The sequence below is a fragment of the Polypterus senegalus genome, chromosome 8, assembly GCF_016835505.1.
Source record: "Polypterus senegalus isolate Bchr_013 chromosome 8, ASM1683550v1, whole genome shotgun sequence".
NCBI lineage: Eukaryota > Metazoa > Chordata > Cladistia > Polypteriformes > Polypteridae > Polypterus > Polypterus senegalus.
Window position 1 is genome coordinate 124444289 of NC_053161.1, and position 20648 is coordinate 124464936.

The 20648-nt window shown below is 38.9% G+C and overlaps 1 protein-coding gene across 1 annotated transcript in view; it reads left to right on the forward strand.

Annotated features, from left to right (window-relative positions):
• Positions 1–20648, forward strand: part of otogl (otogelin-like) — a 224147-nt gene that overhangs the window by 131132 nt on the left and 72367 nt on the right. The window contains exons 31-38 of the mRNA XM_039762177.1: positions 5565–6649; positions 7734–7911; positions 8378–8520; positions 9082–9105; positions 9214–9306; positions 13758–13947; positions 17778–17995; positions 19637–19778. Of these exons, the coding sequence (XP_039618111.1) occupies positions 5565–6649; positions 7734–7911; positions 8378–8520; positions 9082–9105; positions 9214–9306; positions 13758–13947; positions 17778–17995; positions 19637–19778 (2073 nt within the window). The remainder of the gene's footprint in view (positions 1–5564; positions 6650–7733; positions 7912–8377; positions 8521–9081; positions 9106–9213; positions 9307–13757; positions 13948–17777; positions 17996–19636; positions 19779–20648) is intronic.

Sequence of the window (20648 nt, forward strand, 5' to 3'; positions counted from 1 at the left end):
CTACAGTACTGAAATATTTTTCATTGTAATGAATCATCAATACACTGAGGATTACATTTTTGTTCACTATTTTACCATGTACTGTATACAGTATGTTCTGCCCCTAAAATAATTAAAGGCAGAATATTTTTTGGGCAGAGAAATTTTACATATTAATTTAATTTCATTTTGGTTTTGAGATTACAATAATTTTGTATCATTACTTTGTTGATATTTTCATGCCTGTTAAGGGCAGATTGAAAATAAGCTTGTGATTGTTGTGAGAAAGAAAAGAGGGAGATGAAGGCAAAAGGGCTGGGCAGAAGAATCATCAGGGTCTAGCAAGGGCTCAAAAGCAAAAAGCAATAAATCAAAGCATGTAAGTATTTAGGGACAAAGACAAGGAATTAAAGTCTTTGGGCAAAAAGAGGTGGACATTGAACAAACCTGACACTGACTAACTTTAAAAAAGTAAACTTAGAAATGATTTTTTTTTATTCTCCAAGTGATATTTTACCATGTTCATTACCATCAAATTATGCCAGAGGACTTCATGTATCACTTTAAACCCAACTCAAATGAGAACAAGAGGAAAATGTGTTTTAACATTTACTAGAAAAAATTGTGGCACCATATAATGCTTAAATAATATAAATAATTCATAAACAAAATTAAATCACTTAACAAAGGTAAAAGTAAGAACTACGTTATTCAGAACCTTGAAAAAAAAAAACAAACAAAAATGTATCTTGTTCAAGAAAAACCAGGATTAAAAAACAGGCAATCATATCAGCGTTACCATTTTGTTTTGGGTCTTTGATCGCAGACACCATAATTTCATGTGTTTTGTAATGGCTGCAAACATGTCCCTGTTGGTAGTGGTGCTGCTATCACATAATGCCTAGAAGTTGGTTCTTCCCAGTTTTTATTTCTATTAAAAAACAGTCTTGTCATAATTAGCGCAAATCATCACAGTCACACGGCTTACAAGAAAAGAACTGCTGCATATTCATGTGGCATCTGTTGACAGTGAGGCAACTTGCAGAAGCCAATTTCATGAAAGGAAGAATGATAGTCCCACTTTCTGCTGTGCAAAACCTGCTGGCACTCATGAACTACGGAGGATTGAGCTGCTGAGCATGAGTGCACAAGCTGATTACAAGATAAGAAGGAGAAGAAGTTATCAGAGTTCATGTCTTTCTTAATGGAAAGTACATTGAGACAGTAACATTTTAACCACAAAGCAAATTGTAGAAAACTGATTACACGATAGGAGGAACAAGAATGACAGCTCCACTGCCCATCAAGCACATGCATCATGGAAATCTGCTGGCCATCCATCCATCCATCCATCCATCCATCCTCTTCCGCTTATCCGAAGTCGGGTCACGGGGGCAGCAGCTTAAGCAGAGAGGCCCAAACTTCCCTCTCCCGGCCACTTCTTCCAGCTCTTCCGGAGAATCCCATGCTTCCCAGGCCAGCCGGGAGACATAGTCCCTCCAGCGTGTCCTGGGTCTTCCCCGGGGCCTCCTCCTGGTTGGACGTGCCCGGAACACCTCACCAGGGAGGTGTCCAGGAGGCATCCTGATCAGATGCCCGAGCCACCTCATCTGACTCCTCTCGATGTGGAGGAGCAGCGGCTCTACTCTGAGCCCCTCCCGGATGACTGAGCTTCTCACCCTATCTTTAAGGGAAAGCCCAGACACCCTGCGGAGGAAACTCATTTCAGCCGCTTATATTCGCGATCTCGTTCTTTCGGTCACTACCCATAGCTCATGATCATAGGTGAAGGTAGGAGCGTAGATCGACTGGTAAATTGAGAGCTTTGCCTTACGGCTCAGCTCCTTTTTCACCACGACAGACCGATGCAGAGCCCATCACTGCGGATGCCGCACCGATCCGCCTGTCGATCTCACGGCCCATTCTTCCCTCACTCGTGAACAAGACCCCGAGATACTTGAACTCCTCCACTTGGGGCAGGATCTCCCCCAACCCTGAGAGGGCACTCCACCCTTTTCCGGCTGAGGACCATGCTCTCGGATTTGGAGGTGCTGATTCTCATCCCAGCCGCTTCACACTCAGCTGCTAACCGATCCAGAGAGAGCTGAAGATCACGGCCTGATGAAGCAAACAGGACAACATCATCTGCAAAAGCAGTGACCCAATCCTGAGTCCACCAAACCGACCCCTTCAACACCCTGGTTGCGCTTAGAAATTCTGTCCATAAAAGTTATGAACAGAATCGGTGACAAAGGGCAGCCCTGGCGGAGTCCAACTCTCACTGGAAACGGCTGACTTACTGCCGCAATGCGGACCAAGCTCTGACACCGTTGTACAGGACCGAACAGCTCTTATCAGGGGTCCGTACCCCATACTCCCGAGCACCCCCACAGGATTCCCAGAGGGACACGGTCGAATGCCTTTTCCAAGTCCACAAAACACATGTAGACCGGTCGGGCAAACTCCCATGCACCCTCCAGGACTCTGCTAAGGGTGAAGAGCTGGTCCACTGTTCCGCGACCAGGACTAAAACCACACTGTTCCTCCTGAATCCGAGGTTCGACTATCCGACGGACCCTCCTCTCCAGAACCCCGAATAGACTTTTCCAGGGAGGCTGAGGAGTGTGATCCCTCTATAGTTGGAACACACCCTCCGTCCCCTTTTAAAGAGGGGACCACCACCCGGTCTGCCAATCCAGAGGCACTGTCCCGATGTCCATGCGATGTTGCAGAGACGGTCAACCAAGACAGTCCTACAACATCCAGAGCCTTAAGGAACTCCGGGCGATCTCATCCACCCCGGGCCCTGCCACCAAGGAGTTTTTTGACCACCTCGGTGACTTCAGTCCCAGAGATGGGAGAGCCCACCTCAGAGTCCCCAGGCTCTGCTTCCTCATTGGAAGGCATGTTAGTGGGATTGAGGAGGTCTTGAAGTACTCCTCCCACCACCCACAACGCCCGAAGTCGAGGTCAGCAGCGCACCATCCCCACCATATACGGTGTTGACACTGCACTGCTTCCCTCCTGAGACGCCGGACGGTGGACCAGAATCTCCTCGGCCGTCCAAAGTCGCTCTCCATGGCCTCCAAACTCCTCCCATGCCCGAAGTTTTGCCTCAGCAACAACCGGCCGCTTCCGCTTGGCCTGCCGGTACCTATCAGCTGCCTCCAGAGACCCACAGGACAAAAAAGTCCTATAGGACTCCTTCTTCAGCTTGACGGCATCCCCCGCCGTGTCCACCAACGGGTTCGGGATTGCCGCCACGACAGGCACCACCACCTTGCGCCACAGCTCGGTCAGCCGCCTCAACAATAGAGGCACGGAACATGGCCCATTCGACTCAATGTCCCCACCTCCCTCGGGACGGGTTGAAGTTCTGCCGAGGTGGGAGTTGAAGCTACTTCTGACAGGGGACTCTGCCAGCCGTTCCCAGCAGACCCTCACAACACGCTTGGGCCTACCAGGTCTGACCGCATCTTCCCCACCATCGGCCAACTCACCACCAGGTGGTGATCAGTTGACAGCTCCGCCCCTCTCTTCACCCGAGTGTCCAAGACATATGGCCGCAAGTCCGACGACACGACCACAAAGTCGATCATCGACCTGAGGCCTAGGGTGTCCTGGTGCCAAGTGCACATATGAACACCCTTATGCTTGAACATGGTGTTCGTTATGGACAATCCATGACGAGCACAGAAGTCCAATAACAAAACACCGCTCGGGTTTAGATCGGGGGGGCCATTCCTCCCAATCACGCCCTTCCAGGTCTCACTGTCATTGCCCACGTGAGCATTGAAGTCTCCCAGCAAAACGAGGGAATCCCCAGAAGGTATGCCCTCTAGCAACCCCTCCAGAGACTCCAAAAAGGGTGGATACTCCAAACTGCTGTTCGGGCGATACGCACAAACAACAGTCAGGACCCTTCCCCACCCGGGCGGAGGGAGGCCACCCTCTCGCCCACCGGGGTAAACCCCAATGCACAGGCTCCAGTCGGGGCAATAAGTATGCCCACACCTGCTCGGCGCCTCTCACCGGGGGCAACTCCAGAGTGGTAGAGAGTCCAGCCCCTCTCAAGGAGATTGGTTCCAGAGTCCAAGCTGTGCGTCGAGGTGAGTCCGACTATATCTAGCCGGAACTTCTCGACCTCCCGCACTATCTCAGGCTCCTTCCCCTTCAGAGAGGTGACATTCCACGCCCCAAGAGCCAGTTTCTGTAGCCGAGGATCAGACCGCCAAGGTCCCCGCCTTCGGCCACCACCCAACTCACATTGCACCCAACCTCCTTGGCCCCTCCCATAGGTGGTGAGCCCATGGGGAAATCTGCTGGCACTTGTGCAATACTAGGGCTGAAGCCTCAATCTTGGGAGGACCAGAGGTCTGCATGTTTTCTGGAATATTGTGTGCAACTTTGGTCGCTTTATTAAAAAAAATTATATAACTGAAGATCCACAGAACTGCAACCAGATTTAGGTAGGAGGAAAAACTGAATGAGTTGAATCTTTTCATTTTAATGATACAGAGGTTACAATGACAAGAGGAAAGTGTTGAATCAAAACCATTTTCCTGAATTGGTGTGTGGATCTGTGCTAATTTTGTCTTATTTTGCCCCTGTTAAATGTATGCAGTTATATTTAATCTATACAATTTCACCATAAATAAACCCAACTTGCCACTTGCTCTATGATGTATTTAGCTATGGCACATAACAAACTTCAGATGATTAAAACAGTTTTATTCTCAGAAAATTCTGAATTCAATTGAATTTAATAGTACAGGCTTAGAACACTTACACATTTTTCCAAATATGATGTATTGTCAGTAAGTAATTAAAATATACTACTTTTTATCATATATACTTAGGTACAAAATATTTTTGTCAGTTATAACAGACACAGTTCTTATTACTTAGGCCAGGTGATGTTCCTAACTTCCTGGAATTATTATAGAATCATAAGTATATAATGAAAGCCATAATAAAAAGCAGAGGGCAGTGTTTTTTTCTTAAAGTTTTAAGCTCCCAATATTTCTGATGTCATTTGCATGGGCAGGAGTTGTAGCTCATCAGTGCAGCACTAAGTACCCACCAGGTACCCAGAAGGGAAACAAAACAGAGAAAAAACAGGAACAGTTCATAATGAGTTATAAGGTGTCACCACTCCTTTACTTTCAGACACCAGTCCAGATGCTTTTGGCTTAGTCTATGTATGTCTCAACTATCTGAAATGCAGATTGTCTTTTTGCACCCAAAAGATGAATGACTGGCTGGTTGTGATACCATTTTAAGTAAAATATGTTTCCTACACATACTGCATAAAATTTCTATTGAAATATTACATTACTGAAAGCACAATATTTGAAGAACAAAATTCAGAAAATTTGAATTCATACTTCACATGTATACAGATTTACCTATGGTACTTATACTTTTTATGATGCACATTAATTTTATTTGTCTTTTTTAGTAAAATGGAAATTATTAATGGAACATGTACTACAGTTTGTGATACCTTTTAGAAATTGAATGTGCCTAGTAGCAGAGAGTAGATATGTTATTATACTTGTCATTTAACTACTTATTCTTCACAGGCATTGTTTTACCACCCACTCCAACTCCATATATGGTAGTAACAAGGTCGAACAGGACAACCTCGGTCCCTTCTACTACCTCAAGAACTACCACAATGTTAACAACGTTAGCAGTGACAGAAATGAGGATCACTCCAGTAAAAGCAACTGTATCAGAGCAGACCAATGCCACTGCTACACCTGAGTATACCACTGCAAGGACTACCCCAATGACCACTGAATTGTCATCATCATCATCATCTATAATGACTACATCTGCTGTGACTTCTTCTTTCGTGACTTCCACTGATATTTTAACAACGCTAAGCTCAGTGGATACTCTAATTACTTTAGCAACAGAACCAAAGACTGCTAAAACCACACAGATAGCAACATCAGCTCACACTCCGGTATCTACAGTTTCAACAGAACAATCTATATCTGTTCCCTACGTATCAACATCCAGATCTACTGTGTATTTGGCAGAGGCTATACAAACAACCACGGCTATGAAAAACAGAACAACAGAATTTGCTCCAGTTGTTCAGTCTACCACCATAGCTGTAACCACTCCACATCCGTCTACAGCTACAACTTTTCCTTTATCCACTGAAGAAAAGCTCTCTTCTTCGACAGCACTTAGAGCTGAAATTGGGTCCTCTACATCTCAGCATCCACAAACAATGGATCTGGAGACAAAGAAACCTTCAGCATCTTCTACTAGCACAACAGAAACAGAGTTCACCACAGCCTCTGAACTCACTACTCTGTTGTTATCCTCCACTACGTCTTTGCCGTCTCCTTCAGTTGCGCCCATTGTGAGAACAACTTTGCAAACCACAACAGACTTTACAACTTACGAAAGTACATTGCCAGTGACCTCCAAACATCCATTCACAACAATTCATAACTTTACAACAACAGAATCTGAGACAACTGAAATTGTCACATCAGAAGCTATAACCCAAAAACACACAACTGCTATGGCTTTACCTGTGGGGACTGATCACACGACTGCTGCACCACCTAGCACTATCACTTCACCTGCACCTGATACCATCAGCACCTTCATACCTTCTTTGTTGCAGCCAACATCAACTTGTACAGTAAGAAGCTTTTATTATATTAATTATTAATATAGATTAGGATGTGGCAACCAAGAGTGCTTCATTTAAGCTAATCATCTTTGGTCCCATTTGTGAAAGTTGCATTGAGTGCATTAATGTTGAAGTTCTGTTAACATAAGAAACCAGTTCATGTGTTTTATTAGTTAAAAACACTGAAGAAAATATTTCTTGAACATTAGTTTCTTCAAACATATGCAATACATTTTTGCTTATTTTATGATTTTGTTGATGTCTTATGCACTTCTTTTATTTATTTATTTTTTCTTTCCATTGCTCACCTTGTTTACAACACAAAAGAAAGTAGTGGATGGGAATTCTGAGTATCACAGATTACTAGTTAAATTTGGCTATTATACTGAAAGCTGATCTTTTAAACGTGTGTAGCCAGCAATAGATATGTACCTTAGGTTTTGAGAATGGCCACTGTACATGGAAGGTGGAGGTGAGCTTAGTTCCTCATGGAATTAAGAGCTTTTCACAATGCCATATAACTATGTACTGTAGTGTGCGGCTGGAGAACTTGCAGGGCTTCATGGAAGCTGGAGTTTGGTGCAGCCCTGCTGGGATCTGCAGGTGCTGCAGCAGGAGCTGCGGAGCCCTTATGGGCAGTTCTTCTGCCACACCTGGAAGTGTTGCCGGAAATGAGTAATCAAGCACCTCGAGCACTTCCGGTGAGGAGGACAATGAAGCTTGACCCGAGGAGTGGAGGAGAAAGGATGAAAGAGAAACAAAGAGGAAGACTATTGTTTGTGTGCTGTGTTTTTGACTGTGTTGTGCCTGTGGAAAACGGGGAAGGCATTTCCAACAAGGAAAAAGAAAATAGAATTCAGTGTGTGCCTTGAACTTTTGTCCCACACTTGTCTGTGTCGGGTTCAGGTGGCAGTACCCGCGTGGGTGGTCCACAGTACTTGTATAGGAATAGATACCATAAATCCTGTAATCTACCAAATAAAGGAGGATAGACATTCACTTAACATTTTAGAATAAAAGAAATAGTATAAGACTTTATGTACAGGATATGCTGAAATGATGTTGTTTTATATTATGTATCTTTTCTATGCAGCCTCCTTTTTCTTATCGGGTAGATGAGTGTAGTGAATACATCTGCTTCAATGGACATCTGATGTTCCATAATGCATCTCTGCATTGTCGAAATAATGTCACTCAGCCTAACTGTGGTCTCTTGGGAATGCCAGTTCAAATTAATAAGGACCCCTGCTGCCCACAATGGGAATGTCCCTGTAAGATTATTTTTACTTTTATTAGATAACAATATAAACTTATTTATGAACTTTTACATTTAATAACTCATAATACTTCTTTTAGCAGCAATATTTTTAGCCATATGTTTCAAATATCTGTTGGTTAAATCCTGTATTTTGTTTTGAGGTATTTTGGCTCACTCAAGTGTGATGTTATGTCTTACTTAAATTCACAGCCTATCCTAACCAGTGACCAATTCAGAATGTGGTAGAAACTAGAGTTATTACCTGAGAGCTGTGTGACAGGGCTTTGGACGGAGAGCAGGCCAGAACCTCAGGATGAGCAGCAAAAGCAAATATTCAACTTGTTGAGATTCACAGCCTTATACTAAATCAGGATTCAGTATTAGAGAGGAAGTCATTATAGTCAAGTCAGTTAAAGAACACATGAATGATTTTCTTAGTTATTATAAAATGTCTAAATGTAAACTTATTTTTCTTGCAGGTCGTTGTTCCATTATTTCTGACTTGCGTGTCATTACATTTGATGGTAACAATGTTGCACTCTATGATAATGGTTCCTATATTTTGGTAAATTTGCCAAGAGAAAATATTGTGGCTCACATCGAAAAATGTCCAACAAGTGAGGTACATTTCTAAATAACTGAGTATATCTTTTTCCTCTTAAAGTATGGTGTTTGGTATGTTAAATTATAACTTCTATAATTTAATAAAGATTGTAAAATAATCTTTTATTGTTACTATTTTGTAGGCAGAGTTATTTGCATTCTTTACATTAAAGTTTCTATTTTCCTGAAGTCATTTCTGAAATGAGCTTATAATTACTCTCCTAAGATATTCACAAAATACTAGGGAAATCGAAGATCCTAACAGCAGAAGTCTTAGCTGACCTTCTGATTTAAGGGGAACGTGTGTAGTTTCAGTAGAATTTTCAAAAGTACTAGAAATGTTTCAGTATATTTCATAATTGTATCATTTTGTAAACATACATCAGAATATTTGAGTAAAACAATATAGATAGAGTCCCACTACCCTTTTTGAAAGGGTCATTGTTCTGTTAGTCAGCATTTTGTCTTTTTTTGGTTTTTGATTGCCCATGACTTTTTTGTGATTGAATTATTATTTATTTTCCATCAATACAAAATGAACAATCAAATGTTTCAAATAACTTTTGATTTTTCTTTCCAGAGTGTGAATTCCATTAGGCGCCCTGTAAGTTTTTGCAATTAAATTTTTTTTCATATATTTTTACATAATTTATGGTTTTTATTTATCTGTACTAATAAATGATACTGATTCTTCTTTTTTTTTTTGGCAAAGACTGCTACTGGAGGAACCTCTGGGTTGTGTTTTAAAAAGCTGAATATCACAACACATTCCTACAAAATTCTTATTAACCGACTGGACAGAAAGGTGAGGACAAAAACATAAAGCACAATACAACCTGATATATATATATATATATATTTAAAAAAAAAATATATATATATATATGTGTGTGTGTGTGTGTGTGTGAGTGTTTGTGTACAGTTGTGCCCATCAGTTTACATACCCTGGCAGAATTTGTGAATTATTGGCCATTCTTTGGAAACTATAAGCAATCTTGCAGAAAACTTTCTTTTTAATTAGGGAGTGTGCTCAGGTGAAGCAATTTATTATCACGTACTTGTGTGTGCCCTTTGTAAATCATAATGATAACTGAAATCACCCAAATGGGCCTGATGAAAAGTGTACACACCCTTCTGGGTTGATAATATACACACAAGTTGACACACACAGGTTCAAATTAAGGGTAATTAAGGGAGAGTGCCCACACCTGTAACGTCTTCGTTTGTAATCAGTGTCTAGGTATAAATAGTCAATTGAAATTCATGCAGAGCTGCTCTGATTTTGCTGGATACTAAGGCATGGGAAAGCAAAAGAACTGTCAATGGAAATGCAAGGCAAAAGTTGTTGAATTGTACAAATCAGGAAAATTATATGAAAAGATATCCAGAGATTGGAAAATTAATTTCAACAGTGTTCAAACTCTGATAAAAAAAGTGGAAAGTTAGGAGTTCTGTGGTTACCAACCCACGGTGAGGTAGACCAACCAAGATTTCAGCCACAACTGTCAGGATCTTTTGTCAAGATGTCAAGAAAAACCCACAAGGCTTCTCTGCAAACAAGTGGTATTGTAGATTGGAGAGGACACAACAAGGGAAATGACGAAAAGTATACCATCCTACTGTGAAGCATGAAAGTGGATCACTGATGTCCTAGGGGTGTATGAGCTACAGCGGCACAGGTAACTTAGTGAAAATCGATGGCAAGATGAATGCAGCATGTTGCCAGAAAATATTAGTGGACAACTTCCATTCATCAGTCCAGAAGCTGTGCATGGGATGGACGTGGATCTTCCAACATGACAATGATCCAAAACACAAGGCCAAGTTGACTCTTCAGTGGCTACAGCAGAAAAAAACTGAAGGTTTTAGAGTGGCCATCATAGTCTCCTGACCTCAGTATCATTGAGCCACTTGAGGGAGATCTCCATATGTGCAGTTCATATATACGACAACACAAGAATTTATGGGACCTGGAGGCCAAGGAGATTGAGGAGTTCTACCACCTGAGGAAATCAAGGGCCTCATCCTCATGTAATTTCACCCACATACCCACTAAAGCACCAATCCACAAACCTTTTTTGACCTCCCATATCTCTTATCTTACTTTCAAACAACAGGATGCTCTTCCTTCCTCTTCCCTAACTTTGTATTCAGTAAAGACCTGGCTAAGGGAAAGCTTCAAACAACTCCAGAAAGGCTGCACGGTCCTATACTTTTTTTCTGGGGCCGTGTGTCATCTAGTGGTCACCTTGGGTGTTCCCTGCCTCCTTTTCCACTCTTCTAAATTAGAGTCGGGCATTCTTGTCACTTGTTGGGTTGCTTGTCTTCTAACATCAAGGGGCGACAGTTTGCTTCTGACATGGCTTCACTCTTTTGGCTATGGAGATAAGACTAAGAGACTAAGAGATAACAAAGAATGTCTTGGGATATAAAAAACATTTATTATGTTTTCACAACAAAAATAGTAATACTGAATGATAAACAGGGTAAAGGCCAACCAGATTAAAAAAGTAGAGAGTATTTTAAATGTATGGGAAGACCGTTAATTTACAACTATGGTTCTCTGTATTTTGTGTTATATTTTAATTATTATTTTTCAAAATGTTACCTTATTTTTATTATGTTTCTAATTATGTAGTGTCACTTTAAAAGTTGGTGTATTCCTTGTGTTCTGTGGGTGGTACCTCAAGAGGTAGTGCCACCCTGAGGTCAACACTACTGAGACCTTCTTCTGATTATTTAGGTCCATGAAAAGAGGATCACAGGCAGTGACACACTAACGTTTTGTGGAGTCTTTTCTAAAAGTTGTTTTCTCATATAAGGAGTGAACACACATTTATTAATTTATTTCTCAGTTTATGAGTGTTTTCCATGGCTGGGTTATCTTTCACTGAATCTAGTATTCTTGGTTTATGTTATTTTACACTTATTACGTGGCTACAGTAACAATTTTAGTAGTTTTATTCATTTCTTTGTTATTTATTATTTTTATTGTCTTCTTGGTTTCTGATGGCTGCTGTTGTTTTGTGATAAGGTTGCACTAGGACACAAATATGGGTTGCTTGAGGCATGTAATGCCATGAAATCATCATTTGTGATGATATTTATATCCCTTCTTCTAGAAGTGCAATCGTCTGACTTAAAAGAAAGAAAGATTACGACAAATTTCTCATTGTTTGTACAAAGTAATCTCTTTGGTTTTAATCCTGAGATTTTGTCTTTTGGTTTGTATATTTAGCTTTGGTGCTTCTCTCTGATTGATACTCCTGGTTTGTGACTCCTTGCTTTTTTCAGCATTGTACTGTCATTTTGTCTCTGATCCTTTCCTCCTTTCTCTCTCTTTCTGCACTACAAGCAGTACATCTCACTGGATTTACTGGTTTTTTTTTTGCTCTTTTTTCTTGAATTACAGTTCTTTCATTGTGCTTTGAAGCTTGTTTGCTTATCATTACCTTGTAGGCAACTCCTTTATGCTTGTTTAAGAATTTTCCCTTATTTTCCTTTTAATTCTTCATTTTTTTTAAAATGCATAATTTTTTGTTTGCTTCTACAAGCTACAGTTTTCATGGTTTATCCCTTTTGTTATTTTTAGACTTTATGTTATATTTTAAAGTCTAAGCACTAGATTTCCCATTTTTGGCCTAGTCAGGCCAAAGCCTTTAGGTAGTTGTGGGAGAGCAAGGTGGTCTGGGGAGAGCCTCTTTCAGGCTGGTCAGTGGGGGCCCTGGCTTTCTTTGTGGTTTATTTTGGAGGCCTCACACACTTTTGTTATGCTTGTGACTTGCAATCGTAAAGATAAGAATTCATGTTTAAATCAGTTTAAATATCAAGTGATAAATATTACAAGTAAATATAAAGCTCTTTATCAACAAATGTTTTCTGTCTGCATGGAAAAAATGAAACAAGATCTGACTAGATAGTTTGCCCTCCACCTTAAATTAGCAGGGATAATCAACATTGTTAACACGCTCATCCTTCCCAAGCTGCTGTTTCCATTTCAAAGCATCCTCATGTGAATTAACAAATATTTTTTAAGAAATAAGACTCAATCATTACTTCATTTATTTGGAATTCAAAACATCCACACATTCAAAAGCTGACTCTACAATGACCTGAAGCAGAAGGGGGCATGGCACTGCCCAACTTTCAATTTTATTACATTCTTAAAAAAAGGATGAGAATACAGTAAGGTCACACAGAAAGAAACACAGCTGAGAAATGAGCCTGGGCAAGGCACTGTAAGACAGCAATACTATTTCTTATAAAATATTTTCCCCCAGATATCAATATGCTAAAATTAATTCTGGTCAGTTTTTATCACACATGAAACAACCAAACTGCATTTATATGTACTCCTCTAGACATAGTATTTTTTTTTCTAGAATTTTTCAGAATTAAAAATTTTCAAGGTTATTTCAAAGCTATGCAGACATTAGAATATGTTCAGAGCAACCTGTTGCTATAAAATTTAGACAATTGTGCAGTGCGCAGTTGTTTAGGAATTTAAAGACTAACCCACTTTGATCTAGACACTCATTATGGTTACTGGCTTAGAAATTCTCAGATCTTCTTTTCTTCAAGACACTTATAATTTATAAAGTATTTTATAATTTTTAAAGATGGTGTTTGAAATTTTGTGAACCACAAGCTTTTCATGATCTAGGTACTAAGAAGTAATTAGAACAATTTTGTCTCATTCTGTTAAATTTATTGAATGTTGTTGTTTTTGTTCTTAAATATATTTGATTTTTATTGTAGTGATGCTTTGGCATCATTACTTTAAGTTTTTGTTTTTCATAGGCACCCCTGTTCTCTGTATCTGATCTTTTTGATGCTGCATGGTTTCTAAGCATGTGATGTACGTGCTATATATATTCCATGCCATCATGGCAACCTTAAGATGGCCACTTGCATAAAACAAAGGTCCAAACTTTGTTAAATCTAAGGGAACACTCATGAAAGTCTAGTTCTCAAATAAACAACAATTAAATGAATACATTTAGGAATATATTTAGTTTTAGAGTTTGTGATTGGTTTTGGTAACAGTCTCAAAAGAAACTTGTGTAATGCACACTTGTTTCAACTCTTACTCCTCTCTTGTTTTTCCCCTTAAAGAAAGTCATTGCTCATCTTCAAAACTTAACATTCAGTCCAATTCAGACTTAACACTAGGATCCTGTTGACAGAGTAATTTGTAGTTTCATTTGTATCACACTTGAAAATAACTCTATGTTGTAATTGTGTATTTGCTTCTAGGTTTCCATAAATTTTATAAATGGTCGACTGCCATTTACACGACAGTCATTACACATAGATGACACTGGCACTATGTATGTCATCAATACACCTGGCGGTGTGAGCATCCAGTGGTACCATAGTACTGGCATCATAGTCCTGCAGTATAACTCTCCTTACAACACAACAAGTGGAACTCAAGGGCTCTGTGGTAAGTCAGCATTGGCAGCACTTCATGGTGGTGTTGGCAGACTCTTTTTTTGTTTTCATTGTTCAGTTAAATTTCATTGGTTTTCAATTAAAACACAGAATCACTGTCAGTGGATATTTTTGCATAGGTTTTAGCGCTTTATGAAAATGTATACAGATACCTTTAAATATTATGTAGATATCTGAATGTATGCATTAAATATTTTCAAATAACTTGCTGTTTATCTGTAATGTATTTTGTGGTATCTTATATTTCTTATCCATTTCGAATGACTTCCTGTAAAAGTGATTTTTTCTTGTGATATCTGTTGTGACTAAATGACCAACTGGCAAGAGTTTACAGGAGGCAAATGAGGCACTGGGAAGGCACAAGACAGAGTAGGTCTAACAGAGAATCGAAGTAGGAAAAGTTATACAGATGCTGCTGTGGGTATACAAGGGCTACTTGGGTGTGCTGGATGCCTGGGCAGGCAGAGGCATCAGCATTAGCTTAAGACAGAGATGGAAGTACTCTTCCAGAATGGTAAAGGGTGAACGTGGCCAGAAGGGGAACACTAGAGTTAGTCTTTTAAAACATGGCTAATTAAGTAAAGGGTCGGGATGTGAGTTAATAGTTACTTAATAACTGTGATAATGTTTTTTGTACATTTTTGTCCCTTTGTTAAAGGTTTGCCATGAGAGCCCCTTGCTGCCACAATGTCTGTTATAATAAGGTTATAAGGCTGTGGCGCAACAAACAACTCTGGACAGGTCACAAGTCTAGTGCAAAAAAATGAAATTTTCTCAAAACTATTTGAAAATACAGTTAAGATATCTTAACATAAATTTGAAATGAAAGTGAAAGTTCAGTTAATACCTTTGCTTCACAGCCACAGAATCAGCTCAAGTCCCTAACCTGAAAACCATGTCTGTGAAGTTAGCATATTTTCCCAGTGTCTGTGTGTTTCCTCTTGTCTGTATTTCATTAATAATTCTCAATTGCCATGGTTTGAATGTATGTGGGTGTGCACAGATGTATGCCATACAGATTTATGTGATATGATGGACTACCATTTCGTTTACGGGTTGATGCCTAACTTTTACACAATACTGACGATTCCAAAAGAGTTTTTTTTTCACATCAGCGGTCTGTTTTTAGCAAAATCTCTTTTCTACCTGAAGAGCAATTTGGTCTTACATTTAATGTTCTTCACATTGCAGTCAATTTGTTACACAGAATCACAGTTAGTGTTGCATTTAAATTCAAACATAGGTTAATATGAGTCAAACATAGTCTTGTGTTCCAGTTAAATGAGTTTTGGGTATTTTTTCAGTATACTTAATTAGTAACAGGCAGACTGCACGATAACATGCACTGAACACACTTGACTTATAGTTTTCATACTCTTTCTCCGTATGTTTAACATTCGTTTGCTAAGAGGATGATGCGCTTGCTGCTTTGTGAGCAGCTCTTGTTTTCTCCACCCTAGCGGCCCGCTTCTTCTCTTCTTTCGTCGGTATTGTTTCGTGTTAAAACTGATGAAGTCAGTTTTTAAGTTGCAATTACATTTTTCTTAATTTTTCACTTAAGCTGGCATTTAACTTTTCAATCTTCCTCAACAATGATTTAAGATATGAAGAGGTAGAGGAAGTGACAGTGAAGGTGGTAGGGATTAGAACAGCACCCATATGCAAGTGCCACACAGCCACCCTGCTGCCCGCTGCCAAGAGTTGATTCTACCATAAAATAAAAATAAAAAGAGTAATAAAAATATTCACCCGAAAGCGGACAGTAAAGATCACGTAGTATATGTGTACCAAATTTCAGGTCAATAGGTCAAACGGTTTGCGAACTACAGGTGACTTAAAATCCTGTTCAGACAACAACAACATTTATTTATATAGCATATTATCATACAAATAATGCAGCTCAAAGTGCTTTACATTATGAAGAAAAAGAAAGAAAAAAGACAAAGTCAGAATTAAAATAAGACAACACTAATTAACATAGAATAAAAATAAGGTCCAATGGCCAGGGAGGACAGAAAAAACAAAAATGGTTAGAGAAAAAATAAAATCTGCAGGGGTTCCATGCCATGAGACCGCCTAGCCCCCTCTAGGCATTCTACCTAACATACTGTAAATGATCGGTCCTCATTGTATTCAGGGTTCTCATGGAAGGACTTGATGATGACGGTCACGTGGACTTCTGGCCTTTAATCCATCAATGTAGGGACATCATGGTGCTTTGATTAGGTGATGGGGCACAGGTTGCCACCACAGAAAAACAGAAAAAGAGCAGAAGAGAGAGTAGGGGTTAGTACGGATTATGAATATGAATACCATGAATAATAATGATAATTAATTGAATATCCAGAGCATCAGGATTAAACTAAGATGAAGCTATGAGAAAGCCATGTTAAAGTAATGTGTTTTCAGCAGTTTTTTAAAGTGCTCCACTGTATCAGCCTGGTAAATTCCTATTGGCAGGCTATTCTAGATTTTAGGTGCATAGCAGCAGAAGGCTGCCTCACCACTTCTTTTAAGTTTAGCTCTTGGAATTCTAAGCAGACACTCATTTGAAGATCTAAGGTTACGATTTGGAATATAAGGTGTAAGACACTCCGATATATAAGATGGAGTGAGATTATTTAAGGCTTTGTAAACCATAAGAAGTATTTTAAAGTCAATTCTGAATGACACAGGCAACCAGTGTAGTGACATCAAAACTGGAGAAATGTGCTCGGATTTTCTTTTCCTAGTTAGGATTCTAGCAGCTGCATTCTGCACTTGTTGCAGACAATTTTATGTCTTTTTTGGGTAGTCCTGAGAGGAGTGCGTTACAGTAGTCTAATCGACTGAAAATAAAAGCGTGAACTAATTTCTCAGCATCTTTCAGTGATATTAGAGGTCTAACTTTTGTGATATTTAAGTGAAAAAATGCTGCCCTAGTGATCTGATTAATATGCGATTTAAAATTCAGGTCACATCCAACAGTTACCCCTAAGTTCTTTATCTCTGTCTTGACTTTTAATCCTAATGCATCAAGTTTATTTCTAATAACCTCATTATATCCATTATTGTCACTAAATTTTCTGTTTTCTCTTTATTTAGCTTGAGAAAATTACTAGTCATCCATTCAGAAACACAAGTGAGACATTGTGTTAGTGAAACAACAGAGTCGTGGTCATCAGGTGCTATTGATAAATACAGCTGTGTGTCTTCAGCATAGCTGTGGTAGCTCACATTGTGCCCTGAGATAATCTGACCTAACGGAAGCATGTAAATCAAAAAGAGCAGCGGACCCAGGATAGAGCCTTATGGAACACAATATAGGATATCATGTGTCTTTGAGTTGTAATTACCACAACTAACAAAGAATTTTGTAACTGGCAGGTAGGGTTCAAATCAATTTAAGACACTGCCAGAGAGGCCCACCCATTGACTAAGGCGAAGACAAACGGACAGCCACGGTAGCGCATTATATAAGAAGATTTCCCCAAAAAGAAAAGAAAAGCTTGATCCAACAAACCGTTCCATAGGCAAGAACAAAGACCTAATAGGGTTTCGGTCACCATTGAGTCTAAAAGATGTGCAATTTCATTTGCCTTTGCTGTGATGCTTCTACTGTTTTTGGCACGATAGTCCAATCAGCTATTGAAGAGGATAGAATTGTGTTAAGTCTTACCATTATTTTATTCTTTTTTAGCCAGAGTACATTTCAGCCCTTCAGCATAATTTATGAATAGGATTGTTGTAATACAAACATTACCTAAATATAAAAGTCTTCAGTTATGCTTCTTGTTTACTTGGTGGTAATAATAATGAATTGTCCCTTTGTTTTGTTTTCAGGCTGCTGTGATGGAAACCCTGCAGATGACCTGAAACTTCCAAATGGAACAATAATTAAAAATGTGGAGGATATCCCAATCTTTTTGTACAGCTGGATGGTAAATACTTCTGAAGAGACTGACTATTTTCGCAGAGTGGGATATAACTGTACTACTGGCAACTGTACAAAATGTTTTCAAATGCTGAATCAAAATCCTTTTACTGCCTGTCATGAAAAGGTGAGCTAACGTGTTAGAATGAATTATTTCAGGATTCAAATAAAGTAAAATATGACTTTATAATGGGTGGGTGATCTGTCCACACTTGAATTCCATGTGTAAATTAAAGTTGGGATTTCCTCCCATGCTGCCTGTTGACATGTCAGTGGTAAATTAGCTCAGCACTTTGCATGAAGTTACACACTTCAATGGACTACCATTCCTTTCAGAATAACATATTGCTTTTATTTTTCATGAAATTGTTAAAGAGATGAATGAATTATTGAATTAATTAATTCATATTAATTAGACGTGTTGTTGTTTAGGCAGACATTAAAAACCTTTTAAAATGTTTGCCCTATTTATTGCCTGAGAGTGATGACTTAAAGCCTTAACTTCAACAAGTCAACAGTGGTCTACAAACCTGATAGGATTTTGGCAACAGTTATTGTTCCTGAAGCAAAAAAACTCATTTAAATCTATAATGAACTGAATTAAATTACTCTAAATAAAATTTTTGTTCATCTACGTTTAATTAATTTTTAGAGGCAAAGATATTCTGTATTTACCTGTTTAATTCTATTGCAACAGGAGCTTTTAAGTTAATTATTACCGTCATTAACAAACTGTGAATCTCTTCATATAAACTCTATTTGAGAAATGCAGGTCTAAGTTTTGTATAAACAAAGGAAAGTTTCACATTTCAAGCACATGAAAGTTAAGAATCCAAGTTAAGAATCACTTATCATTTTTTACAACATGCAATGAGCATGTGGGGATGTTTTAATTTAACAAAGTGATAACAGGATACTTGATAAATGCAAAGAATGTTTTCATAGCACAAGTAATACTACAACAAAACAACTATATAGTTTATTATGAATATTTTACACTGTTCTGCGGTGGGTTGGCACCCTGCCCAGGATTGGTTCCTGCCTTGTGCCCTGTGTTGGCTGGGATTGGCTCCAGCAGACCCCCGTGACCCTGTGTTCGGATTCAGCGGGTTGGAAAATGGATGGATGAATATTTTACACAGTGTTTAGTGTTAAATAACATTTAATTTTGGTTATCATTAAGTAAAATAAATTAACTACTATGCCACAAGTATGGTGGGTATTGTTGCCTCTGTTATCTGTAATACTGACATTTGACCCTCAGGTTAGGAGCACGCACTGATACAGCACATTGCCGCACCCACCACACGACGAACCAACTCCGGATCCAAATTAGGACCCGAGTGCATCCATGCAACGGGTGATACCTCAGCACAACTAAAAATTAATGTAAATAGCTATCACATATTACTGTTAATATAAATTCCCATTTTCTTCACTTTCTTAACATGTGGTTTCTTACATAGTCCTGAAGTCCTTATTTATAGTGTCAATTTCTACTGCTATATTACTGGATCATTCTGAATGTAGAAAAGTATACATCATACTTCATTAAATTTAGAGACCCTGTGCCTATGACCTGCACTTCAAAACTTCAAAAGATGTGTTTAATCTGAGATGTTGTAACATTTTATAAATATTAATGGAACAAAATAAGATTTTCTATTATGACAAGTGCAATTGAACAACTGGAATACAAAGTAAGACTGCTGTCAGATTCTCCATTCATTAGACATGATTGGCGTTAATTATGTTTATGAATTCAAAGGTTTCCCCGGAACAATTCTGTGACAAGATTTGGGCTGGTGATCTTCACTACAAAGACCATGAATGTGATTTTCTTGCAGCTTATGTTGCAATCTGCTACACACATAACATCTGTATTAACTGGAGGAAACCAGAATTTTGTCGTATGTATATTTATTTGCATTACTTACAGTCCAATTTGAAAAGTTAGTGTATCTGAAAAGTTAGTGTATCCTATATATATATATATATATATATATATATATATATATATATATATATATATATACAGTACATACAGTACACACATATATATATATATTAGAATAAAATAATGTACTGTGTTCACAATCTACTGTGCAATTTCTTAACAATATACTTTAAGAAAAAGATTATTTTTGTAATTATGATTTTAGAAAGCGCTTAGGCAAAAATTAGGAATGTGAAATATTGCCTCATCAACACTATGGGCTGAGTACATTATATTAGTAGTCACTTTTGCAATATAGGAATGGGAACCAAAAAAAAGAAGATTAACAGTCTAAAAACTGTTAGGAAAAAATAATCAATATAATGGAGGGGTAGCATGTTGGTGCAGTGGTAGTGCTGCTGCCTCTGAAAAAGGTCGCTGGAGTTTGCATCCTGGGTATTCTGTGTGTGGGGTCTGGATGTACTCCCTGTGGGTTTTCTCCAGCTGCTCTGGTTTCCTCCCACACTCTAAGGACATGCAGGTTAGATGGATTGGCATTGCTAAATTGACCCTAGTGTGTGTGTGTGGGTATGGGTATGCTTGCCCTGTGATTGCTGGGATAGGCCTGAGCTACCCACAAACTTGCCCTGGGTAAGCGGGTTAGAGAAATGGAAGGAGGGATGGATGCTACAGTGGAATTAGGTACAATGTTACCAGTCTTCATTTATTCTTTTTTATTAGTATTCATCAGTATTCCATGTATTGAAGAACTATGCAAGATATAATGAACAGTTTTAGAATTACAGTCAGGGAAAAAAACTTAAATAACACATATATAACTATA